Source organism: Canis lupus, chromosome 3 (assembly GCF_048164855.1).
Source record: "Canis lupus baileyi chromosome 3, mCanLup2.hap1, whole genome shotgun sequence".
NCBI lineage: Eukaryota > Metazoa > Chordata > Mammalia > Carnivora > Canidae > Canis > Canis lupus.
Window position 1 is genome coordinate 84534935 of NC_132840.1, and position 24643 is coordinate 84559577.

Genomic DNA, 24643 nt, shown 5'->3' on the forward strand with positions numbered 1-24643 from the left:
CTCCCCACCCAGGTCACGGCCATCCCTGAGCGGCTTTGCGTCTCTCCGTTCAGAGCATGAGTGGCGTCGAGGAGGGCGTGGAGTTCCTGCCGGTCAACAACACCAGGAAGGTGGAGAAGCGGGGCCCCAAGCGCTGGGTGCTGCTGGTGACCGGGCTGGCCGGCCTGGTCCTGCTTTCCCTCGTGGCTTGCCTCCTGATGTGGCATTTCCAGTGTGAGTAGGGCCAGGGCTTGGCCTTGGGGGGGAGGGCGGGACAGTGCTCCTCTTGGGGACAGGTGCGGGGCCCGCGGGTGTGGCGCGAGGGAGACAACCGGGGCAGCTGGGGGCAGCCGAGGAAGTGTCCCGGGGCCCTGTCTCTCCTGGCTCTTTCAAGCCCTAAGGGTGGAGGGCTGGCCCCAGGCCATGTGTCTCCTGGTCCCTCCTGGTCCCTCCTGGCCCCTCCTGGTCGCTCCTGGCCCCTCCTGGCCCCTCCTGGCCCCTCCTGGCCCCTCCTGGTCCCTCCTGGCCCCTCCTGGCCCCTCCTGGTTGCTCCTGGTCCCTCCTGGCTCCTCCTGGTCCCTCCTGGTCCCTCCTGGTTGTTCCTGGCCCCTCCTGGTCCCTCCTGGCCCCTCCTGGTCCCTCCTGATCCCTCCTGGTCCCTTCTGGTCCCTCCTGGCCCCTCCTGGTCCCTCCTGGTCGCTCCTGGCCCCGCCTGGTGCCTCCTGGCCCCTCCTGGTCCCTCCTGGCCCCTCCTGGCCCCTCCGGGCCCCTCCTGGCATTCACTCCCCGAGGGCTACGAGGGCAGCATGAGGACACTGGGGGTGATGGTGACCACCGCTGAGTACCCTCTTTCTCTGCCTCCCATAGACCAGAACATGCGGGTTCAGAAGATCTTCAATGGCTACCTGAGGATCACCAACGAGAACTTCGTGGATGCCTATGAGAACTCCAACTCCACGGAGTTTGCAAACCTGGCCAACAGGGTGAAGGAAGCGGTGAGTCCGGTCCCGGGGCAGGGAGCCCCGGCCCTGCTGTCAGCACTGGCGCACCCGCCCTCGCCCAGGCCCAAAGGACACGGCTCCCTTCCCTCCAGATCCCTGGCAGGCGCCTGGGAAGGGGGCACAGGTCGGGGGGTGCTGTTGCCGCTCTCCGGCCCGCTTGTGAGCCCCGTCTCCTTCCCCCAGCTCAAGCTGTTGTACAGTGGGGTGCCGTCCCTGGGCCCCTACCACAAGAAGTCGATGGTGACCGCCTTCAGGTGGGTGCTAGGGAGAGGGCTGGTGGGGCAGGGAGCTCGCAGCCGGAGGAGTGGGCCCGGGGAGCCAGGCCCGTTCGTCCCTCGGAGCCGCCGTTGTGCGCCCTCCCGGGCAGGGCGACCATAAGGATGTGGCCAGGGGACCTGGGGCCAGGGCAGGTGGCCTGTCTGCCGCATAAGCGGCTCAGTAACGGTGGTGACCGTTCATTACTTTTCCAAATCTGGGCTTGGAGGGCTTCAGCGAGGCTCCACATTTTCCTTCCTTAACCGCCTTCAATACACTGTTTTTAAAAAATAGACTATCTCAAGGGGACTTTCGGTTTTGTTTGATTTACTGTGTACGAACGCCGTGCGGCAGGTGGCATTCTCATCCCGTCTCCAAGTCGAGGAGACAGACCCGGGGGCTTGGGGGTCAGTGTGCCCAGCCCAGGCTGCTGCCCAGCTCCCCAGCCCTGAGCGGCCCCAGCGCACGTCCGGGCGGGCGCCGAGACCGAGAGGAGAGGGAACAGGGCACGGGCTCTGGCTTCAGGGATCCAAGGGAGGGCAAGCGTGAGGAATCTGGGGCGGGCCCCTGCCTGGAGGAGGGTGTCTGGGGGCCCGAGCCGTCCCATCTGCGCCCGGCACCTGGGGGGGCGAGGGGACAGGGGGAGCCCGGTGCCCAGCCACGCCCCAGCCTCACGCCTCTCCCCCAGCGAGGGCAGCGTCATCGCCTACTACTGGTCCGAGTTCAGCATCCCCCAGTACCTGGTGGAGGATGCCGAGCGCGTCATGGCCCAGGAGCGGGCGGCCGTGCTGCCGCCCCGAGCCCGCGCCCTCAACTCCTTCGTGCTCACCTCGGTGGTGGCCTTCCGTGAGTACGGGGCGTCAGGCGTGGGCAGTTGCCGGGCGGTGGGGGGAGGCGCAGGCCCGGCCTGGCCCGTGGCGGGGAGGCACGCTCCTGAGCAGGTGCAGGGACGAGAGGATGCCCGCGCCCGGAGCAAGGAAGCAGGAGCGGGGACCTTGCACGTTGGTAACCGCTCTGTCCTCCTCCTTCTTCTTCAGCCACTGACCCCAGAACAGTACAGACCGCCCAGGACAGTAAGTATCCTGCCCTCCTCCCAGACCAGAGGGGCGGTGTGGCCAGATGGGGGCCCCCACGCCCCACGCGTGCACACAGCTCCCGCCTGTCCCAGGCCACAAGAAGCCCCCTCTTCCATCCGTCGGGGGTCCAGCAAGGCCGGGGACACCTCAGAGGGGCCAGGCCCGGGTGCAGCGTCAGGAAGGCCCTGGGTGGCTGCCCCCGCCGCCTCTGGCCGCCTCTGCCCAGCGCTGCCCCCGCGGCCTCTCTGTGTCCCACGCAGACAGCTGCAGCTTCGCCCTGCACGCCCGGAGCGGGGAGCTGATGCGCTTCACCACGCCCGGCTTCCCCGACAGCCCGTACCCGGCCCGGGCCCGCTGCCAGTGGACCCTGCGTGGGGATGCCGACTTCGTGCTGAGCCTCACCTTCCGCAGCTTTGACGTCGCGACCTGTGACGACCGGGGCAGCGACCTGGTCATGGTGTATGACACCCTGAGCCCCGTGGAACCCCGGGCCGTGGTGCAGTGAGTGTCCCGGGGGCGCGGAGGTGGGCTGGGGGAGCGGAGCGTGGGCTGGAGCTGCGGCCGACGCTGGGCCCCTGCACGCCGCCGGGCATCAGAGGTCAGGGCGCGTGGTCCTCAGTGTGAGCTCCTGCAGAGCTCGGAGGTGACGTCCGCAGGTGGGCCGGGCGAGGAGGGCACACTGGGGCCGAGGGGCGGGGGGGGGTGCAGACCCCACGTTGTTACCAGTTATGTGGAGGCCGATGGATCGGGAGACGCTGCCGTTGAAGAGATCTTCTGTGACCCACAGTTACCATGGGCGGGGCCACAGGGGAGCCCCGGGTCGCCAGGAGGCTCGGGGGTGGAGGGAACATGGGCAAGGGCCTTTGTCGCGGTTTCCGGGCAAGACAAGGCAAGGCAGCTCCGCAGGTTTCGGGGTCGGCTGGTTTTATAATTCCGGGGGGTTCTGGGGCACAGCGCCGTGTCTCGTCGCCTGGCACCTGGTCGTGGGGTGCTAGGGCGGGTGATGGCGGCCTGGAGACCAGCCCCGGGATGAGCCCCGGGGAGGAGGCGGTTAGGGAGTGCGCTCTGCGTTGAGTGTGTGCGTGCGAAGGGCTTGCCCCAGGGTGATCGGCCGCTCCGGGGGCTCCCGGTCCCGGGGACAGCGTGTCCAGGGGCGGCACGGCCCAGCGGCCACACCGTGCACCTGCTGACCTGCTGAGCTGGGGTGCCGGGGTGCTGGCGCGGCTCACGGCGCCTGCCTCAGTGGGCCACCTTCTCCGGCCGCCCGCGGAAATGAGCGGGGCAGACGTTTCGTGGTGAATAACGGGGTAACGTCCCGGCTCCGGCCGGGATGGGAGCGTCTGCGGCCGCCGCTGGGCAGCCGGCTCCAGTGTGTGTGCGGGGCGCGGTCCCCCTCTGGCTTCTGGGTCGTACGACGAAGGCAGCACACGACTCCGGGGGGAGAAGGCGGGGAATAGCTGCGCCCGAGAGCTCAAGCCCCCATCGTGACCGCCCCACCTGGACGTAATCACCGTCACATTCGTGTCGAAGGCCCGTCCACGCACGTGCTGTGCGGGTGTACGTGTGCTGGTCCGTCCCAGTCAGTCGGCTCAGCTCTGTCCTCGGTGACGGTTGCATCACCTGGCGGCGCGTAGAGGCCGGTGACTCGGGCGTCAGCTGCGTGGGTTTTGGGGCCTGGATGCCCGAGTTTTGTTTTCAGCCCTTCCACTTATTAACTGTGGACCCTTGGGCGAGTTATTTTACTGGCTGTGCCTCAGTTTCCTTATTTGTGGAATGGGGGGGTGCGGCTAGTATTTACTCGGTAGAGTTGTTAGGAAGAACTCACAGATACGCAGCTGAGCATGGAGCCGGGTGTGTTCCCGGGTGCTGGGGGAGCTCTCACTGTTACTGTTATTATTATGATTTATTTATTTTTTATTTATTTTTATTTATTTATTGTTATGATTTAGTCCATAGTTTAATGAATCTTCTGTAGTCAGACATTAGAGGTTTGTGAGTTTTTGCTGTTTTTGTTTTTGTTTTTTTTTGTTTTTACTTTTTAAAATATTGCATTTAGGGCAGCCCTGGTGGCTCAGCGGTTTAGCGCCGCCTGCAGCTCAGGGCATGATCCTGGAGTCCCGGGATCGAGTCCTACATCGGGCTCCCTGCAGGGAGCCTGCTTCTCCCTCTGCCTGTGTCTCTGCCTCTCCCTAGCTCTGTGTCTCTCATGAATAAAAATTTAAAAAAATAATAAAATAAAATAAAAATTGCATTTATTGATTTGAGAAAAAGAGAGAGAGCAAGACCAGGCACAAGCAGGGGGAACAGCCGAGGGAGGGGGCGCTCCCGCTGAGCGGGGAGGCCGTGCAGGACCCCGGGACCGTGACCGGAGCCGAAGGCAGATGCTTCATCGACTGAGCCACCCAGGCGCCCCTGAGCTTCTGTGGTTTTAACTAAATCCGTGTTCAGGTCGTTTATGCAGGGAGGGGCTCTTGAGGGACCCCCCTTGGGCCTGGATGGGACCAGGGCCGGGCGCGGGGTCTGTGCGCTCCCCGTAACACGCGCCCCTTCTGCCCCCGCAGGCTGTGTGGCACCTACCCTCCCTCCTACAACCTGACCTTCCTCTCCTCCCAGAACGTCCTGCTCGTCACGCTGATCACCAACACGGAGCGGCGACACCCTGGCTTTGAGGCCACGTTCTTCCAGCTGCCTAAGCTGAGCAGTAAGGACGGGCGCGGCGGGGCCCAGGCGGGGCTGGCGGGGCCCAGGGGCCGGGCCGTCCGGCTGGGAACTGGCCGGGGTCGGTGACAGAGGTCGGTGACAGGTCCGAAGCTCGGAGCCGCGGGGCCTTTCGCCTCCTGTGTGGGTCGGGAGGCCTCCCTGGAGGGTCAGGCCCCGGCGTCAGACCTCCCGGCAGCGGTCGTGGAGCCTGCAGCTGCCCTGGCGCAAAGCCTGACGGACGGCGGGGCCCTCGGCCTGCCCGCCCGGCCACGGGGTCCTCGGCGCTCAGGCCCGTCTCCTGCCTCTCCTTTCAGGCTGTGGCGGCTCCTTACGCGGCAGCCAGGGGACCTTTAGCAGCCCCTACTATCCTGGCCACTACCCGCCCAACATGAACTGCACCTGGGACATTGAGGTAGGAGCCGGCGGGTGCCCGGGAGGGCAGGGGCTGGGGAGACGGAGGGCAGGGGGAGGGGGCGCCCCGGGATGGCACGAGGAGGGCAGGGAGAGGAGGTGGGCTCCGGAGCAGCCCCCAGAGCCAACTCGGCAGCCTGCAGTGCGGGGCAGGGTCAGGGGCGCGAGCTTGCAGCTGCCGCAGAAGCCGCTGGAATCCTAGCTCCTGCTCGGGGCTGCCTGGGGGACCCGGGCCGGTCCCCCTGCGCCTCGGCCTGCTCCCGGGTGGAAGGGGGGTGACGGCGGGTGGGCCTCTCAGAGGTAAAGTCAGGTAAAGTCACAGAATGTGCGCGAGCGCCGAGAAAGCACTCGCTAAAGGGCAGCGAGCGAGACCGGCGTCCTGGCGCCCAGGCCACCCTCGCGCCATCCTGGCTGCCCCGGCTGCCCTTTCCTCGACGGCGCCGGGAGGCCCGCACGCTCTCTAGGGGAACAGGGTGCCTGTCGCCTCTGAGTCTGGAGGTTCTTCCAAATGGCCAACCTGCATCCGTCCTGCTGCGTGTTCTGTGCCGCCCGCGGGCCCCCGCCCACAGCCCAGGTGGCGCTGGGTTTCGGGGGAAGCCGCAGAGACCCAGCGCGTGTCCCTCCCTAGGTGCCCAGCCACCAGAACGTGAAGGTGCTCTTCAAGGCCTTCTACATGCTGGAGCCCAACACCCCCCTGGGCACCTGCTCCAAGGACTACGTGGAGGTCAACGGGGAGAAGTGAGCGCCCTGGGGCGGCCGGTGCTGGGGGGGGGTTGCCCCCAACCCCGCGGGACCCTCTTCCTACCGTCGAACACCCCCTCCAGGTACTGCGGAGAGAGGCCCCAGTTTGTGGTCACCAGCAGGAGCAACAAGATCACCGTTCGCTTCCACTCCGACCAGTCCTACACCGACACGGGGTTCTTGGCCGAGTACCTGTCATACGATTCCAGTGACCGTGAGTACCCGTCTCCAGGGGGAGCGGCCCGGCTAGCGGGGCTGGATGGACCCTCCGGCTGCATCTTCCTAGCCTCGTGCTCCCCTGGTTCCGAGACACCAGGGCACGCGGGGTGCGTACCACTCTGGCAGCCTTTTGAGGGAAAAATAAAACCCTGCCATAGATGCATTTACTGGAGAAGGCGACAGCGAGTGCTTGGTCCGCACGGTGCCCTGTAGCCGCCGCGAGGCACCGGGGCCCAAGGGGTCCCCCCGGCCCCCGAGCCGTCTGTCCCGTTGTTCCAGCATGGCCTTGACCCTGCCAATCCGTGCCTGACTTTGTGGCCTTTTAGCGCCTTCGGGACTAGTAGCTCGATTCTGAGACACGTGAGAATCCACGGGGCGTGGGCGCCGCAGTGACTACCCTGAGCTCCGACAGTCGGGTGGTCTCTCCCTCTCTTTCCCCAACTGCTGCGTGCGTGGCGGTTTTCCCACGGCGCTGACGGTTTGGTTCCGCCCGACGTCATGGAGACGGTTCCCGTCTGCACAGGATCCAGACTTAAGTTGCAGGCTCCGGCTCGGCTCGGCTCGGCTCCCAGAGCGGGACGAGGCGAACGACCCCTCTAATCAGTAACTAGAGCTCCCGGCGCGGAGCCAGGAGCGCCGCCCGCCCCCTGGCCCGGCTCTGTCACCGGCCTTGTGACATCAGCGGGCTGACACGTTTCCAGTTTTGGAAGCAGAGAAACGTGGGAAAGGCCTCAGAACTCAGGAAATCTCGGGATGCCGCCTGACACCCGGAGCGGGTGCTCGCATCACCCGTCTGCCAGGCTGCCGCTGCTCCGAGTGCGGCTGGGGGAGCCTGGCACTCGGGGGGTGTGGGCGGCCGGGGACACGGGCCAGGGGACAGGGCACAGCGGCCGCCTCCGTCCACCTTGTGTGGAGCCCCCTGGGGCTGCAGCCCGGCGGCCGGGAGGACCCCTCGCTGTGGCTCTGCGGCTGGCCACCCGGGCCGGCCGTGGGCGGTAGGTCCCCGCTGCACTAGCCCGCTGGGGCCCGGGACCCCTGCCCCTGTACACCGAGGGCCGGCCGGGGGACAGGGTCCTGTTGGTTGTCAGTGTGGCCGTGAGGGCGGCCCCGAGGGAGGGCGGCCGGCGTGGATGGCGGGGCCGGTGGCCGCGGACCTGAGGCCCGCCCTGTCCCCCGCAGCGTGCCCGGGGAAGTTCATGTGTCACACGGGGAGATGCATCCGGAATGAGCTGCGCTGTGACGGCTGGGCTGACTGCACGGACTACAGCGACGAGCTCAACTGCCGTGAGTGCCCTGCCCGTGCCCTGTGCCCACCCCCCGCGCCCCTTCCCTCCCTCCCTCCCTTCCTCTGAGCAGACAGCACAGTGTTTCTGCAGTCCTGGGGTCGGTTCCATAGCCGGGGAGCCCCCCTCCCCCCAGCAGCTGTGGTTGCCGCTGCTTCCCCAGGGAGCAGTTCGCACTGGAGGCCTGGAGCCCGGCTCACGCTGCCCCCCCCTCGCTCCCTTTAGAATGCAACGCCACCTACCAGTTCACATGCAAGAACAAGTTCTGCAAGCCCCTCTTCTGGGTGTGCGACAGCGTGAACGACTGCGGAGACAACAGCGATGAGCAGGAGTGCAGTGAGTGTGGGGCGGGGCCGGCCCGCCTCCCTGCGGCCCACCCTCAGCAGGGGCCGCCGGGCCACCGCTCAGCGTTTGTGCCTCCTGCCCCCAGGCTGCCCGGCTCAGACCTTCAGGTGTGGCAACGGGAAGTGCCTCCCACAGAACCAGCAGTGTGACGGGACGGACAACTGTGGGGACGGATCCGATGAGGCCACGTGTGACCTGGGTGAGGCCTGGCCCAGCCCCACCTTCCTTTAGGGACTTCTCTCCTGGCAGGAGCAGGAAGGAAGGAGGTAGCCGTGGCCTCGCTCACACTGTAGGGTGTCCCAAGGTTGATGAGCACAAACCACCCTATGTGTGAAGCATGATGAGAAAGTGTGTCGGTGGGGGGAGAATGTTCCAGAAGGTGGAGAAACTCCGGTGGGGCTGGGAGCACATGGGCGTGGGCGTGGGCATGGGTGTGGATGGGTGGGGCCAGCCTGATGAGGGGTGTAAGGTGGACGGGTCATCAGGTTTCTGGTTGGGTGCTGTAAAGGAACTGATTCCCTGCCCCTTATACCTCTTGCTGTGCAGTGAGAACTGTGGCCTGCACCAAACACACCTATCGCTGCCACAACGGGCTCTGTTTGAGCAAGAGCAACCCCGAGTGTGATGGGAAGAAGGACTGTAGCGACGGCTCGGATGAGAAGGATTGCGGTGAGCAGGGCCGCTGCGCACGGTTGTGCAGGTTGTTCACTGGGCAAGGCCCCTACAGAGGTGCCAGTCATGCCAGTGCCTCACTCACCCGGCTCTGCCCTGGTGACAGGGTGTGTCTGCCCCGGGGGGAAGGATGATTGCTGTCCCCTGGGCCAGCTCTCGTCTGTCAGCAAGGAAGTCTAGGCAAATGACACTCAAATTAAATCCAGGCAAACCAGCAGGTGTCCGAAGGCCTCCAAAGGCATTTGGGCAGGAATGGGGAGGTGGAAGTGAGAGGGTTTGGGGTCTGGGGAGGGAGAGGGGCCAGGTGAAAGTCAGTGGGGTCTCCGAGTCTCAGAGATACTTGTAGGGGGTCCCCCGGAAAGGGGACGGCCTCCCACGGCCTCTGGGTCAGCCGGGCGCCGGTGCCCTGACCTCGACCCTCTGACCTTTGGGTTTTCTGCTTCTCCCAGACTGTGGGCTGCGATCGTTCACCAGGCAGTCCCGGGTCGTCGGGGGCACGAATGCGGACGAAGGCGAGTGGCCCTGGCAGGTGAGCCTCCACGTGCTGGGCCAGGGCCACGTGTGCGGGGCTTCCATCATCTCTCCCAACTGGCTGGTGTCGGCCGCTCACTGCTTCATCGACGACCGAGGATTCAGGTAGGCCGGCAGGGCATCCCTTCTGTGTTTTCTTTCTCCCCTAGTGTACGTCATGCCAGGGTGGCACTGCTGGGGCTTCACAGCAGTGATCACAGACACAGACTTAGGTACCGCGGTATCCGGATGCCCCTCCAGAAGCCCAGTTACCGTGTGACTGCACCTGCTCCCATTACGTTCCCATTTTGCAGAAATGAAGGGTCAGGGAGGTAAGGACAGGTGCTCGAGGGCACGCAGCTAGCGGGTGGCACAGAGAGACTGGAGCCCGTGTGCGGATGCCAAGGCTCGTGGGGTCAGTGTGCATGGGGGATCCTCGGCACTGGCTGACTCAAGACTCACGTTCATGCTCCAGCCCTGCTTGCCCGGTGACCTTGGGCGAGTCATGCTCGCCTCCTGGGCCTCAGATCCCTCCGCAGTAAGGGGGACACGGTGAGTTCCTGTCCTTGGAGTTGTGAGAGTGACGTGTTCCTGCTCCTGAGACGCTCTGCACCTGGCACGCCGTGTGCTCTGCCCACGGGAGCCTCGCGTCCTCGGGCACACCCAGCCCGGCATGGGGAAGGTCTCTCAGGAGGGGTCATGTTGGCCTCCCAGGACGGGGGCGCGGGGGCAGGTGGCCTGCCCAGGCCCGGGGCTCCTTGTGTCCTCGTGCCAGCCTGCCCAGGCCCTCTGGCCGCCGGCCATCGGGGGAGTCTGTTGGGACCGCTTCCTCCCGGAGGAACAAGCACAGGGGAGGGAGCAGAGCCTTCCGGGGGATCCCCACCCTCTGCTGGCTGCGCGAAGGAGGGTGGCTGGGCTGTAGTCCCCCTCCTGCCGCTGGCAGGAGAGCCAGGGCCCAGGCAGGTGCACGCGGGCGTGGCTGATGGAGGTCACTCGGAGGTCAGGCGGGGATGGGGGAGCCGGGTCAGGGCCTTGTCCCCGGGGCCCTGCTGGACTGAAGGGCAGCGCACCCCAGCTGGCCCCCTCCCTCGTTTTTGTCACGCTTTGCTCTGCCCCGGGCAAAAGTGGTTTTGATCCTCTTCGGGAGGGTGGGAGCTCACTGCAGAACTTGTAACACTGTTTACCCTGGGATAGAGACGGGGTTCCGCACGCCGTCACCCAGTTTCCCTGGCTGTGCACCGGTGTGGCCCCCGCATGGCAAGGCTCACCCTGGGCCCCTGCTAGGAGCCCCGGAGCCCCCGTGGGCTCACCTGGCCTTCCGTGGCTTGCACACTCAGCTCCCCTGGGCGCCAGAGCCCGTCCGCGTTACCACTTTGCCTTCTGTTGTCCCGTGTCCCCAGGCTGCGATCAGGCCGCGTCTTTGTTTCTGTGATCGTAACAGTCTGAGGCCAGGGGTCCTGTCAAATGCCGCCCCCCCGCCCCCCCCCCCCCCCCCCCGGCTCGTCTCATGTTCCTGTGATACTAGACACGGCTTCTGAGGGTTTGGAAAGAAGGTCGCGCCCCGTCAGCCGGCCCAGGATGCCGGCCAGACATCGCCGGTTAATGTGGGTCTTTCTCCTTGGGCCCACGCGGTGCTTGCCAGGGCTCCCCACGCTCAAGCCCCCCTTTCTTTATTCTTTGGGACTGAGGCAGCGTGCAGCTCTTCTGTGAGGAAGCTTCGGCCCTTCCCTTCCACGCTATTGATATTCGTGTGGACTCTCGCACACTCGCGTCTCCTTTGGGTTGTAACCCAATGCCCTGCTTGTGGCTCAGACTCTTCCAGATTTGACCACTGCTGTCTCCTCAAGTTTGGTCCCATGTCCCTTTGATCGGCCCCCATTCTTTGGTTCTTTTGAGCCACTAATGTGCTTTCGGGCCTTCCCAGGGGCTCTTGGCGCGTCTTGTATTTGCGCAGGCCCAGGCCTGGAATTAGCCTTCCCGCCAGGGATCCCGTTGAGTGGGACCCAGCCCGGGGCACTCGGTGTCCTCAGAGTTGCCACAGCCCCGCTGCTTCCAGACCCTCGACACAGCGAGCCCGGATCCCCATGTATGCCTCCCCCCGCCCTTGGTTCCTCCTCTCTCCTTGTCTTGCTTCATCATTGAATTTCTCATTTCCTCTTCCATCTTCTCTTGATTCCCAGTCAGCCTTCCTTGAGAAAGAGTGTGGTCCATGCAGGCGACACTGTTGCTGCGGTTACTGCGGGGGCCCCAGATGGATCAGGCTTCTTCCCTGCACTTCCCAGGCTTCTGGGGGGGGGGGAGCCTGCTATGTCATGTGTGCTCATGCACACACATGCGTACATGCACACACATACACGCAAACGCATATATGCACACACATGCAGGCACACATGCACACGTGTGCACACACACATGAATGTGTGCCCACACACTTGCATGCACGTACATGTATACATGCACACACATACGTGAATATACACGTGCACATGCACATACGTACATGCGCCCACGGTGTGTACTGTGTGGGGATGGATGGTGCACAGGTTACCTAAGCCCTGTGGGTAGGCCGAGAATCGGGCCCTGGGCAGGGGAGGGAGACCTGGGAGTGCCTCTGGGAGCAGGAGCATCTGATGTTCTGGGTGCTATTGGGGATGTCATTGTTTTGGGATCATTTTTTGGAAAAATCCTGAGCTTTTCTTGCTACCTCTAATTGCACGCCCTTCTCCCCTACTCCCCTATCTCCTCCCCCACACCGGGGATTAGCTCCCAGCAGTGTCAGTGTGTCATCCTTATGTGTTCAGTCTGCCAGTATACAGGGTACCGTTTGGAGTTGTGACTCGTGTCCCACTACCAATAGCAAACCTCGTAGACGTGGTTCAGCCTACTTCCCAACTCATTTTGTTCTTAGAGTACATACCGCTGTTAAAAGAGTCTGTGTTGAGTTCTGTGTTATGCCTTCTGTGGAAGATCAGATCACTAAGAAATCTATCTATCTATATATATATCCATGAGAGACACAGAGGGAGGCAGAGACACAGGCAGAGGGAGAAGCAGGCTCCATGCACTGGGAGCCCGACGCGGGACTCGATCCCGGGTCTCCAGGATCACACCCTGGGTGGAACTCAGCGCTAAACCGCTGAGCCACCTGGGCTGCCCTAAGAAGTATATTTTTGGCATCAGAAGAAAATGTGTTAAAAGAAGGAAACAAGGGGGTCGGGAAGGGGATGAGTGCTTGGCGGCAGCCGCCAGCGGTTTCGGTGGAGGGCTGCAGCTGCTCGGAAGCCTCGGCCCACTGGCCACGGGGGCAGCAGCAGGTGGCCGGCCTCGGTGGGCGCTGGGCTCACCGCAGCTGCCGGGGCTCCTGTCCCAGGTACTCGGACCACATGGTGTGGACCGCCTTCCTGGGCCTGCATGACCAGAGCAAGCGCAGCGCCACTGGGGTGCAGGAGCTCGGCCTCAAGCGCATCATCTCCCACCCTTACTTCAACGACTTCACCTTCGACTATGACATTGCGCTGCTGGAGCTGGAGCAGGCGGCCGAGTACAGCAGCACCGTGCGGCCCATCTGCCTGCCCGAGACCTCGCACAGCTTCCCCGCCGGCAAGGCCATCTGGGTCACCGGCTGGGGTCACACGCAGGAAGGAGGTGAGTGGGCTGGCGGGGCCAGGTGTCCAGGAGCGAGCGGCGCCGGGGCTCCGGGTGGAAGGCCGGCCAGGCCCCTGGAGGCAGCCGCGTGTGATGCAGGCCTGGGCGGGAGCCCGGGCTCCCCGTCCTCCTGCCTCCATCCAAGGCCGGTGGTGGGGACACGTGTATGGGAAGCTCCGCTCTGCGACAGCGCTGCGGGCTCTGTAGAGCGCAAGCGGAGAAGGAAGAGCCTGACTTGGGGCGCTCCTGCCTTGCACGACCCGCGGCGCCCCCTCCTGTCCCTTCCCACGCCGCTTCCCGGCGACGCCCCGTCCCCCGCCCCCTGCCCCTCGGCTGGGTGGCAGCAGCTCCTGGAGCCCTTGGGGCTGCGAGGCCCCTGCCCTGGGATGGCCCGCGTCAGCCTCGTCCCCCGCCCAGGCTCCGGCGCGCTGGTCCTGCAGAAGGGCGAGATCCGCGTCATCAACCAGACCACCTGTGAGAGCCTGCTCCCGCAGCAGATCACGCCGCGCATGATGTGCGTGGGCTACCTCAGCGGCGGCGTGGACGCCTGCCAGGTGCGGGCGAGGCGGGGGCGGCCCGGCGAGGGGGCGGGGCCCGAGGCGAGGGGGCGGGGGCGGAGACCGGGCAGGGGGCGGGGCCGGGCAGGGGGCGGGGCGGAGCGCGGGCAGGGGCCGGGGCCGGGGCCGGGGCCGGGGCCGGGGCCGGCCCTCACGCCTCGGCGCGGGTCTCCCCGCAGGGCGACTCCGGGGGCCCCCTGTCCAGCGTGGAGGCCGACGGGCGGATCTTCCAGGCCGGCGTGGTGAGCTGGGGCGACGGCTGCGCTCAGAGGGACAAGCCGGGCGTGTACACGAGGCTCGCTGTATTTCGGGACTGGATCAGAGAGGAGACGGGGGTGTAGGTGCAGGGCCATCCGCGGCCACCCCGGCGTGCGCACGTGCGGGCCAAGGACAGGACCGCTCACGGCACCCCTGACTTGGGCGCCCCGGAACCCAGACTGTGAACCCAATCCCCAGGCCTCCGGAGAGGGCGCCCGGGCCTCCAGAGCAGCGCATGCAGGTGGGCGGAGGACGCTGGCCGCGCGGGGGCGCAGGCGTGAGGACTCAGCCTCCCGCCCGGAGACCTGCCCGCCCTGCCCCCCCCCTGCCCCCCGGCGCAGGGGCCCTGCAGGGCTGCCCCGGGATCCCTGCCGTGGGGCCGTGGCGCGGTCGGTTCCTAGGCCAGAGACCCTGGAAGACACGCGGGCCTAAGATTGAATTTTTACCAGCTCCTAGGGTGGGCTTCAGTGTGTGTATTTGTGTGTATGAGTAAATTGTTTTTAGGTAAATTGTTTTCTCACTGGTCTTACTGCGGGCGCCCTTTCCGCCTTCCTCGTACCCCAGTTGCAAGCAGTAAGCTGGATTGAAATTGCCCTCAGCACAGACGCTGGAGTCGGGCTAAGAGCAGGGGCCACGGGCCCTGTGGTCCCCTCCAGGCAGTAGGGGCCATGTTCGCTTCTGAGAGCAGGGCCTGGTGCCCTGGAAGGAAGGGTATGTGGGGCCGAGAGGAGGCGGGGGAGTGCGGCCCTGCCCAGCCTGGGCGCCCTAGGAGAGGGGGAGCTGCGCCCCAGGAAGAAAGGAGGAAGTGTGGCTTTCCCTGAGGCCCTGCAGGGGGTCAAGGGCGATCTGTGCATCCGTGTGTGCACCTGTGCACGCAGGCGTGAGGGTACACGGGAAGCCACGCGGCCCAGGGTGGGCCCAGCAGAGGGTCCCTGAGCCGCGCGGGAGGCCTGGCGCCTTGCTGAAGTGTTCTCACACCTCCAGCGCACCTTCCTTGGTGTCTCCTTATTAGAATATTCTCTCTCTCCTTGCTCGGAGTGACACAGAGTGGTAGCATCAACCGTCTGCGGGGTGGAGGGCTCAGGGAATTCTCCAAGGGACATGTGAGAGCCTCTGTTCGCCAAGGCGGGATGCAAGTCGGGCTGGTGAAAGGCGGGGCTTAGAGAGAGGAGCCCGCGGCCATGAACGATGATGGGCTGCTCTGGGCTGTCTCCGTATCCCTGGCCCAAACTGGCTCCTAGAAGATGCTAGTACGCGTTTGCTGAACGAATAGTCGCTGCCTTGCATGAGTGTGGGAACCAGAGGGAGGGACAGTCAGCTCACAGCCATCCGGACCGGCTTCTTGGAGGACCTGAGCTGCCTCTGATTTCAGCCTGAATGCTTTGCTCCCGGGAGGAAGGAGAAGCTCTGTCTTGGCACCTGAGCACGGATGCTGTGGGATTTGCCGTCCAGGGAAGGGGGAGGGCTCCATTCTCTAGCGAGGCCTGACAAGCAGCAGACAGACGCCGTTGTCAGGAGACCCCTGCGCAGCTGGCACCACGTTCTAAATGGTGACATCCAGGGAGGGGCTTCCCTGTGCTCTGCCTCCCCAGCACTCAGGGGCCCCAGGTCCCCGCCTCCACTCGGGTGTGGAGGTGGTGGCGGCCCACACGGTGTGTAGGGAGGCCAGCCAGTGCCTGCCAATAGTGTCCTCAGTCTCCCCCCATGGCCTGACTCCCTCCCCAGGAATGTAGGAGGACTTCACTGTGAAAGTCCCTTTGTCCCCTAAGGGCACCCCCTCTCTGTCACCCCCCCTTTCCAATTTACTGGGGCTCCTCAGCCCTGTTGTTTTCCACCTGGGGGAGGGTTAAAAATACAGATAGTTCTTCAGCCCCCCCCCCAGGAGTCTCTGCGTGTTCCCCCAGTGTGGCCCCTGGGCCCTGGCACCGCCTGGGAAGGCTCTTGCTTCACCCAGACCTCCTGCATCAGGAACTCCGGGCCAGGGCCGTGCAGTATGTGCATCAGCAGGTGTTCCAGATGATTCTAACCCACCAGCACTTCAGCAGCGGGCCCGCAGGCTGGCGGCACCGGCCTCCCCCGGGCCCAGGGCAGCGGAGTGAGGGTGCGTCCTGCACTCCTGGCCCATCTCCGCGGCCTCAGTCCATCCCTGGAAGCTCAGCGACGGGTCAGTTCCCTTAGAAAGACCGTGGAGCCAAATCCATTTCCTCCTGACTGGACAAGAATATAGGCCAGGAATCCTTAAGACGGGACGTCAAGCTCCTCCCCGAGGCTCCTTAGCCTCCGAAGATCCCTCTTTCTGAATCTCCCCAACTGTCTTGAATTTCAGTTGTTTTGGCCACCAGCCAAAAACCTTTACACTCAAGTTTAGTGAGTGTTTAATGCAATTGCATGGATAGGGAGTCTAGTCCAGATGTGGATTCCTTTTTTTTTTTTTTTTTTAAGATTTTTTTATTTATTCCTGAGAGACACAGAGGCAGACACAGGCAGAGGGAGAAGCAGGCTCCCTGCGGGGACCCTGATTCGGAACTCTATCCCAGGACCCCGGGGTCACACCCTGAGTGGAAGGCAGGCGCTCAACCACTGGGCCCCCCTTGTGCCCCCAGATGGAGATTGTGCAGAGATAACTGAGTTTGGATGAATTCGCGTGTTCTTTATAGACACCAGAGGGGCTCAGGTCCAGGGTGTCGGAGCCACAGAGGCCGCACAGCAGCAGCTCCGGGCTGCGGGCCACCCCAGGGGACCGGGCACGTCGCCTCTGGGGGGACAGGTGGGGTGGCGAGCTGAAGGCTGCCACTTTTCAGGGGCTTCTTAGCGCGGTGCCGGCGGCGGCCCGTGGGCATCAGGCCCCGCATGAGGCTTTCCGGGCAGCCCCGTGGCCTCTCCGGTCCCCTGGGCCCTACTCTGCAGTCAGGGCCGCTGGCCCTCAGGCAGGACCTGGGCGACATACGTCCCCAGGGCAGCGTCCAAGGCAGTTTGGAGTGAGGACCACTGGGGGTGAGTGGGGGGGGTAGGGGTTTCCGCTGAGGGCAGCGGGCGGGAGACCTCATGGGGGTCGCTCACCGCGGGCCGCTGGCTGTGACCTGTAGGCCCGTATGTTCTTACACACGTGCGCACGCACATGTACACGCACACAGACATTTGCGGGTGGGAGCAGGGTATGCATCGAGGGACCAACGTCTGGAATGGCCTATGTCACAGGGATGTGACCTGGCTGCTCCACCGGACCCGCTCTCTTGGATGTAGGGGGGCCTCTGCGTTTTGGGCTTGAAAGGATGCTTTTCACCGTTCCAGGCTTGGAGTCCTGGGCGTGTGTGTGTCTGTGTGTGCACACGCGCTCTGTGCACCTGCAGCCACACGTAAGGGGAGGTGGATCTTGATGTCAGTGGTTCTCAGACATTGGAGTTTCTGGAACTGCACAGTTGTGCGAGTGCGTGGCCGCAGATCTCACACCTGACCGTGGGGCCCTTCTGGGTGTCCCTGGGGCTCTACTTAATTCCAGCCCCACAAGGACCCTGCGGCACTTCCCATGGCACAGACAGAAATCCTGGGTGCCAGGAGTTTTGGCCACTGCCAGCGTCCCCTGCTGAGGACCTACTGGATCTAGGCATCGAGGGCTGGTGCCCTGGCCGCCCCGAGGGCTGTGAATCCTGCACTCCCCAGCCTTTCGCCAGAGGTAGCGGGTAGGATGGAGCGGGGCCGGGGGTGCCCGCCTCATAGGGAATGTCCAGCAGCCCGGGCACCAGCCCTCTGGGCGGCCCGACGGCGCCCCTGGGCTCCCCTGGCTGCCGGGCCACCTCAGCTGGCCCAGTAAGGGGTTGGCTGAGGGATGGCCGGAGGTGGGCGGAGACCGCTGTCCCAGGGGCCGGTCCCTTTGGTCACACCGCCAGGATTCCTCGGGGTGACCCTCAGGAGGAGCGCCGGGAAAGCCACCAGAGACCAAACCCCAAGCAGGAACGGGAGTGTGTCACCTGCTCTGACCTCTCGGCATTACTTAAGAGACGGTTCAGGTTGTTCTCCCTCAAGATGACAAACACCGGCAGCGACAGCAGAGGGGGGACAGCTGAGGTCTTGAGCCATCGGCCTTGGCTCTGGGCCTGTGGGGCCCCTTGGGCTCCCCCCCAGCCGGAGGCCACCAGAGGCCCAGCTCCCCGAGAACCAGCCCTTCCGAGCTGGTGGCCGGGTGGGAGGTGAGAGGGAGCGAGCCCCCTGGGAAGGGGGGAGGCTGACCCCTGATCCCTGCTGCTGCAGAGTGGCTTGACCCCCCAGGAGCACCTGGGTCTGGCTAAGTGCTTCGGGGCTCAGATGGGCCCACAGGGATGATTTACGTCGGTGAAGACATCTGCTGCCCTGAAGGATCCCCTTGTCTTGTTGCGCTCCTTTCCTTCTCCGGGGGGTGGACACCCCAGTCCCATTGTCTGCAGCTCCGAGGTGCGGTGTGTCAGTGCCCTGCCCTCCCACTGTCCCTCGGAGCCACTTCCAGCGCAGACTGTTCCACCAGGACGAGGCCTGTGTCCTTTCAAGGGACCTGCCCCCCGCCCCCCGCGCCTTGGGTGTCGCCCCGGCCCGCAGCACCTGCGCCACGTCCTCCTCTACTCCCAACGGAGATTCTTAGCCTGCGCCCTTCTTCCAGGAGCTTCGGGAACACGATGGCGTGTGTGTGGTTGGGGGCGGGTGGTGGGAGTGGGGGGGCCCTGGAGGGCAGGAGGGCAGCGCCGGGCTCCCCCCATGGTCGCAGGCCAGTCCCCGGAGCCGCGGCCCGGCCACCTGCCCCGACCCTGGCCGTCCCGCCAGCCGCTAGGGCCTGGAACCCGTGACAAGCTCCTTTGTGGGAGGGAGCCAGGGGGCCGGGTCACCGACGACCTTCGGGGTGACGGGGTGACGGCAGGGGGCCCCTGGTGTAGGCGGGGGCGACCTCGGGCTCCCCGGCCTGGCGGCCACGGGGCGCGGGGGCGGGGGGGGGGGCGCTGCCCGGAAGCCTGTGGCCGCGGAGGGCAGGCTCCTAGCAGCTGTGAGGTCACAGGGTCACCCACCTGCCGGGCCGGGCCGGGGCGGGGCCTTCCCAGGTCGTGGAGGGCCGTCAGGGGCTCAGGGGAGCCTCCCCCTGATAGCGAGGGCCTGGGGGCGCCCGGCCACAACTGCGGGCGGCCACCTGTCCTCTGGGGGGGGCACCCTGAGGTCGCTCGCTGAGGCCTCCTGCGTGGCCGCTGGGCTGGACGCACGCCCAGGTGCGGCCCGAGTGGGGCCCGCGTCCCGCTGCCTCCAGGAGCAGCCCCGCCCCCCCGCCCCCCGCGGCCGCGACGCGCTGAGTCCAGGTTGAGTCCAGGCGCTCGCCCCTGCGCCCGCCGCTCCCCTGCGTCCTCCGCCGCGGCCACCCGTGCGGATGCGGACGAGTCCCCGCGGCCAGGGGGCCGAGCACGCGGTCGGGCCGTCATTCCCGGGGGGACCCCCGGCCGCGCCCCGCTCCTCCGCGCCCCCCGCGCGGCGAGGACAGCTCCGCCGTGGTCTATCCCAAGGCTTTGTTGAAACCCGGCAGGAGCCAAGGCCGGGGCGGCGCGGGGCGGGGGCGGGGGCGGTGGGGCGGGTCCGGCTGCGGGTTCGGGCCGCGCGTGCTCGGGAGCAGCGGCAGGGGGCGCTCGCGCACCGCATCTCCTCGGAGCGGGCGGCGAGGCGGGCAGGCCCCCGGGCGGCTCTGGGCGCCCCCCGCCCCCCACTCCCTCCGGCCCGCGGGCGCGGCACCCCCGAGCGCCGAGGCGCTTTCCCGCGGCCTCAGTGGCTCCGCTCGCGCCGACGCCGGCCCGGGGGACGGGGGGGGCGGCCCGGAGCCCCCGGAGGCCCCGCCGTACCCGACGCGCGCTGGTGCCGAGCTGGGGGGCCTCGGTCGTGGGACGCGCGGTGCGGGCGGCGTGGGCGTCCTCGGCCCGCCCCGGGCTGCCGGCCCGGCCTTTCCGCCCCCCGGCCTCGGCCACGCCCCCCGGCCGGGCCCCCTGGCGCTCCGGGCTCGTGCGCTCCGGTGCGGCGCGGGCGGGAGCGGCCGGGGCTGGCGGGGGGGGCCCTGCTTAGAGCAGCTCCCCGCGGCCCGCCCGGATCCCGGCCCTGCCCCTGCCCCGGCCCCGGAGGGCGGCCTCGGGCTCGGGGCTCGCAGCGCGCAGGGCAGAGGCCCCGGGCGGGTCCCCACGGGCTCGGGCCCCCGGGGCGGCGCTTAGGCGTCGGGCTCCTGGACGTTTTGTTCATCCGTGGGAGACGGGGGGGGGGGCGGAGGCACCGGCGGCGGGGGGCGGGCTCCCGCGGGGACTCGATCCCGGGCCGCGGGCTCCCGCCCAGGGAAGGCCCCGACCGCCGCCCCCGCGGGTCCCCACCGAGTCCGCGGCAGGCGGGGGCGCCCCGTGGCACCTCGCAGCGCTCAGCCCTCCAACGGGGCGCGGAGGGGCTCGCGGGGCACCCACGGACCCCTCGGCCCCCCCCCCCCCGCCGCTCGCGGCTCCGTCTGCCTGGAAACCAGCGGCTCCCGCGTCGCCTCCGCTGTCCAGGCTCAGCCTCTCCCTCCCACGGCGCCTCCACCGAATCCGCGAATCTCCGCGGGGACCCCAACCCCGCCCCGCCCCGCCCCGCCCGCGCCCTGCTCGGCGCCCTCGCACTTGCTGTTCCCGCCCCTCCCCCGCCCCCCTCCGTCCTCCCCTGCCCTCCTCCTCGTCCTCCCCTGCCCCCTCCTCGTCCTCCCCTGCCCCCTCCCTCCTCATCCTCTCCTGCCCCTTCCCTGCTCCTCCCCCTGCCCCTCCTCGTCCTCCCCTGCCCCCTCCCCGTCCTCCCGTGGACCATCCTCCTCCCCCCCCCCACCCCGTCCTCCTGCTCCAGGCGGACCCGCAGGGCCTGGACCCGTGCGCTGCGCAGGCCGAGCGTCTCCTCTCCTCGGCCGTGATCTGAGCTCAGCCCTGGAACCGACGGCCACCCCGTTCTCCCGAGGACACGGAGGCCCCCCCAAAGTAACGGGAGGTCACCTAAGGATTGCAGGGGTCGAGGGAGTGGCAGGACCGGCCTGGGCCCCGCCGCCCCTGGGCTGGTCCCGGAGCTCCTGAGGGGACTCCTGGGCCATGGCCGTTGCCTCCGCGCCTGCCCTCTTAGCTCTTGATCCTTCCAGAGCAGGCCTCTCTGGCCGCATCCCGCGGTGGCCCCGCCTGGGCTGCCCGGGGACCTCCCCGGGGCGCAGGGCAGAGGGGCCCCCGCATTCCCTGCCCCGCCCGGCGGCCTCCCCCGTTCCGGCCTCCACTAGTCGGGGCCTCCTTCCAGGGAAGGCCCAGCTCCTCCGCGGCCTCCTCCACGCTGCCTTCCCTGATGCCTCCCGCCCCCTTCTCCCTCACACCTCCCACCACACTCTTCGGGGTTTCTCTCATGGCAACCGGTTATTTTAAATTTTGTCTCGAGAATTCTTTACCTCCTAAACCAGCATCTCCCAAAGTCAGGCTCCCGGCGCAGGAAGCCCTGGGAAGGGGACGCCCAGGGATGGACCTGGCGGGAGTCAACCTGCCAAAGGGCGGCCGGGCAGGGCAGCGCTCTAGAGAACAGTCTGGGGCAAGTCTGCAGACCGAGGACGCCTGTTCTCAGAACTACAGCCACACTCCCCGCGACCACATCCAGCCTGAGACCTCACACCCTCCTCTCCAAATGAGTAAGGTGGGTGCTGGCGGGCCCAGGCGGCCGAGCATGCGACTCTTGGTCTCGGGGTCAGGAGTTCGAACCTCACGTTGGACACAGAGGACTTTGAGAATTTTTGTTTGTTTTAAAAGAGATTATTTTATTTAAAGATTTTATTTATTCATGAGAGACAGAGAGGGAGGCAGAGACCCAGGCAGAGGGAGAAGCAGGCTCCCTGCGGGGAACCCGAGGCAGGACTCGATCCCAGGACCCTGGGGTCACCCTGGGCCGAAGGCAGGCGCCCCACCGCTGCCCCCCCACCCCGCCCCAGTGTCCCTCGGGAGTAAGGCTCCGATACACGAGAGTCCTTGAGTTCACAGTGTCAGAGGCTCCGGGGGGGAAGACGGGACAGTCCCTGCAGCCCCAGGCAGTCAGGGAAGGGACACACTGCGGGCGGACAAGGCCTGTCACGCGGCTGCCATACACCGAGTGTGGTTGCGAGTATTTTACATAGAACTCACTTCACTCTCACAACTAGGGGCGCCTGGGGTGAGCATCGGTCTCGGCCCAGGTGGTGACCAAGGTCCTGGGGCGCGGCGGGAGTGCGCCAGCCGCCCCCCCTCGTGTTCTCTGGCTCTGCCGAGAAAGCAAACCTTAAACGTGATTCTCGCCACCACGCGCGGCGAGCGAGGCGAGGAAGGGCTTGGTGCAGCCGGCCACGAGGTGCCGGCCCGCCTGGGCCTTCAGGTCTGACTGGGATCAGCTGGCCGCGCAGGGCCCGGGGAGGGGTGCTGGGGTGGGGGAGGCCTGCGTGGGGCCGGCCTGAGGGGCGGGGGGTGCGGGAAGGGCACACCAAGGCAGACGGGCGGTCACCACCTTCGGAACGAGGTCATACGCGATTTTTCCAAGTTCACCTGGCGCAAAGGACAGAACACGCCCCTGCACGCCCGATTGTTACCCTCCCCTCGGGGTGTCCCGAGGTGCTGGAGCCCGCAGGACCAGGACGGCTCGGGGCCCTCTACAGGCTGCAGCCCCCAGCCCTTCGCAGGGCCTGCAGGTGGAGCGCAGGGCCCCCGCCCGTGGGGACCACAGGTCGGTCCACTACGACCTTCCCTGCCTATCTCCCCCGCTGTCGGAACTCCACGAGAGGTGCATTTGGTTTTTTAAATTCTACACCCAACGTGGGACTCAAACCTGCCGCCCTGAAGTGGAGTCACACGCTCTACAGACTGAACCAGCCAGGCTCCCTACGTGCTAGCATTTCATAAACTGTAAAACATGCCTAAAAGGAATTTTTACTCGTCTTGTAGACTCATTTGCATTCAAAAAAAAAAATCTCCTGGACAGACATGATCACACACACAAGTCCTGCCATGAACTGCTGCTGCCTGGAGGGCCCAGGAGAGCCTATGCTTTAGCCCCTAATTTAAACTGGTCTACAGGACGGGGGTAGGGTAGTATGCTGAGCAAAACAAGTCACAGAAAGACAAAACACTATTTCACTCATTCATACATGGAGTTTAAGAAATGGAACAGATGAACACGGGGATAAGAGAGGCAACCCTACAGAGAACACACTGAGGGTTGCTGACACGGAGGTGGGTGGGCGGATGGGTTAAATGGGGGATGGGTGTTAAGGGCGGGCACTTGCGGCGAGCCCGGAGCGTTGCATGTAAATGATGAATCACCAAATTGTACACCTCAAACTAATATTACACTATATGTTAACCGGAATTTAAATAAAAACTTGAAAAAAGGGGAAAAAAAACGGTTTACAGGCATTTCATTTGATCCTTTTCTCTTTATGTTCTAAAATAACTTCCCCAACACAGGGGCTCTAGAAGGCAAGAATCACCAGAGGCAATTCACCTGAGGCTGGCCCGCGCTGGAGGGTGTGTGCCAACGTGCTGCTAAGCCTAACGATCCAGGACCTCCGGTCAGAGACAGGCCCACCTACTCACTACACCATCTCCAGCGCAAGGCAGTCAGAAATGTCAGCTGCGGGGAAAACTAGGCAGGGACAGAAAGCAGGGTGTGGGGTTATGTGTGCAAGTCCCGCAAAATAATTCTGATGCCAACTCTGCCCAGAGCTTCTGCAATATTCACTTACCAATCAGGGGTGAGGAAAACAACTAGCGTTCCCTTGGTCCCCAAGGGTGTTCAAACCGGAGTTCAAGACAGTTTGTTGAGGAATTTCTTTCTAGATTGAATATGCCTCTTAGTTTTTCCATCTGTATAAAAGTTTACCCATATAAAAAAATTACACTAAACTCTGGGATTCAATGTTTACAAGCAAGTTTCCCCCACATAAACTCTTCACGTTTGTTAACTTAGTTTAGTACTGAGAACAAACATTCCTGTTCAAAAGAGAACGTCCAAACTCTTAGCTTCAACTCTATCAGGTGAGGAGATAAACATCTTTGGTTATTACATTTGGCATCATTCTCTGAAAGGAATTACTCCAGTACGTAAATCATATGCAAATCAAACTCTAGATATAGATAACCCTTAGTATGTGCTTGAACTGCGCGGGTCCACTTATGCAATTTTTTTTTTTCCTTTGGGGATACAGTACAGCACTGTGTGCTTTTTCTTATGACTCTCAGTAACATTTTCTCTTCTCTAGCTTACTCTACGGTAGGAATACAGTACATAATGCATACAACATAAAAAAAAGTGTTGACTATGTTATCAGCAAGACTTCTAGTCAACAGTAAGCTATCAGTAGTTGTTTTTGAGAATTCAAGTTATACGCAGATTTTCTACTGTGGGGGGAAGGCACCTGTAAGCCCCACACTGTTCAAGGGCCGACTGTAATCACTTTAATTTCTACATTCTACATTCTATATACAGCACCTGTGGCTGAGCGGAGACCCCGAGTTTGCCGTCATTGAATGGTTTGGTAAACAGTTGTTAAAAACACTCCACACAGGGGCGCCTCCGTGGCTCAACTGGCTCAAGCGTCCGCCTCTGGACCTGGGCTCAGGCCACGACCTCAGGGTTGAAGTGCAAGCTCTGCACCGGGCCTCTGTGCTGGGTGTGGAGCCTGCCTCAAATTCTCTCTCTCCGCCCCTCCCTCAGCTTCTCTCCCTCTTTTACTTAAACAAACAAAATAACCCGCTTGGCACATTCACTGAATGAAAAGAATGCTTCTTAAAATGTACCCTCTTCCTCCCTGAACTGAAATCTGAAGTGACATCCTAGTAGCTTGGGACCAATGAAACAATTTTCTTTGCTTGTTACTCATTCTGTATAGACCAATTATCATTAAAATCCACATCTAGATGAATCTAAAGTTAGAAAGCCCTCCCCTTAGGCTCTCATAGGCTCACGACCTATGCCATGAGCTGCTCCCCCGGCCC

The 24643-nt window shown here is 64.4% G+C and overlaps 1 protein-coding gene across 1 annotated transcript in view; it reads left to right on the forward strand.

Moving 5' to 3' along the window:
• The window catches only part of ST14 (ST14 transmembrane serine protease matriptase), a 36224-nt gene extending 22063 nt beyond the window's left edge, over positions 1–14161 (forward strand). Inside the window, exons 2-19 of the mRNA XM_072822721.1 lie at positions 54–213; positions 847–974; positions 1164–1234; positions 1924–2081; positions 2273–2308; positions 2572–2812; positions 4873–5012; positions 5326–5423; positions 6051–6160; positions 6247–6377; positions 7562–7666; positions 7891–8001; positions 8096–8209; positions 8557–8679; positions 9132–9318; positions 12563–12837; positions 13255–13391; positions 13574–14161. Of these exons, the coding sequence (XP_072678822.1) occupies positions 54–213; positions 847–974; positions 1164–1234; positions 1924–2081; positions 2273–2308; positions 2572–2812; positions 4873–5012; positions 5326–5423; positions 6051–6160; positions 6247–6377; positions 7562–7666; positions 7891–8001; positions 8096–8209; positions 8557–8679; positions 9132–9318; positions 12563–12837; positions 13255–13391; positions 13574–13735 (2487 nt within the window). The 3' untranslated portion in view covers positions 13736–14161. The remainder of the gene's footprint in view (positions 1–53; positions 214–846; positions 975–1163; positions 1235–1923; positions 2082–2272; positions 2309–2571; positions 2813–4872; positions 5013–5325; positions 5424–6050; positions 6161–6246; positions 6378–7561; positions 7667–7890; positions 8002–8095; positions 8210–8556; positions 8680–9131; positions 9319–12562; positions 12838–13254; positions 13392–13573) is intronic.
• The last annotated feature ends 10482 nt before the right edge of the window (positions 14162–24643 follow it).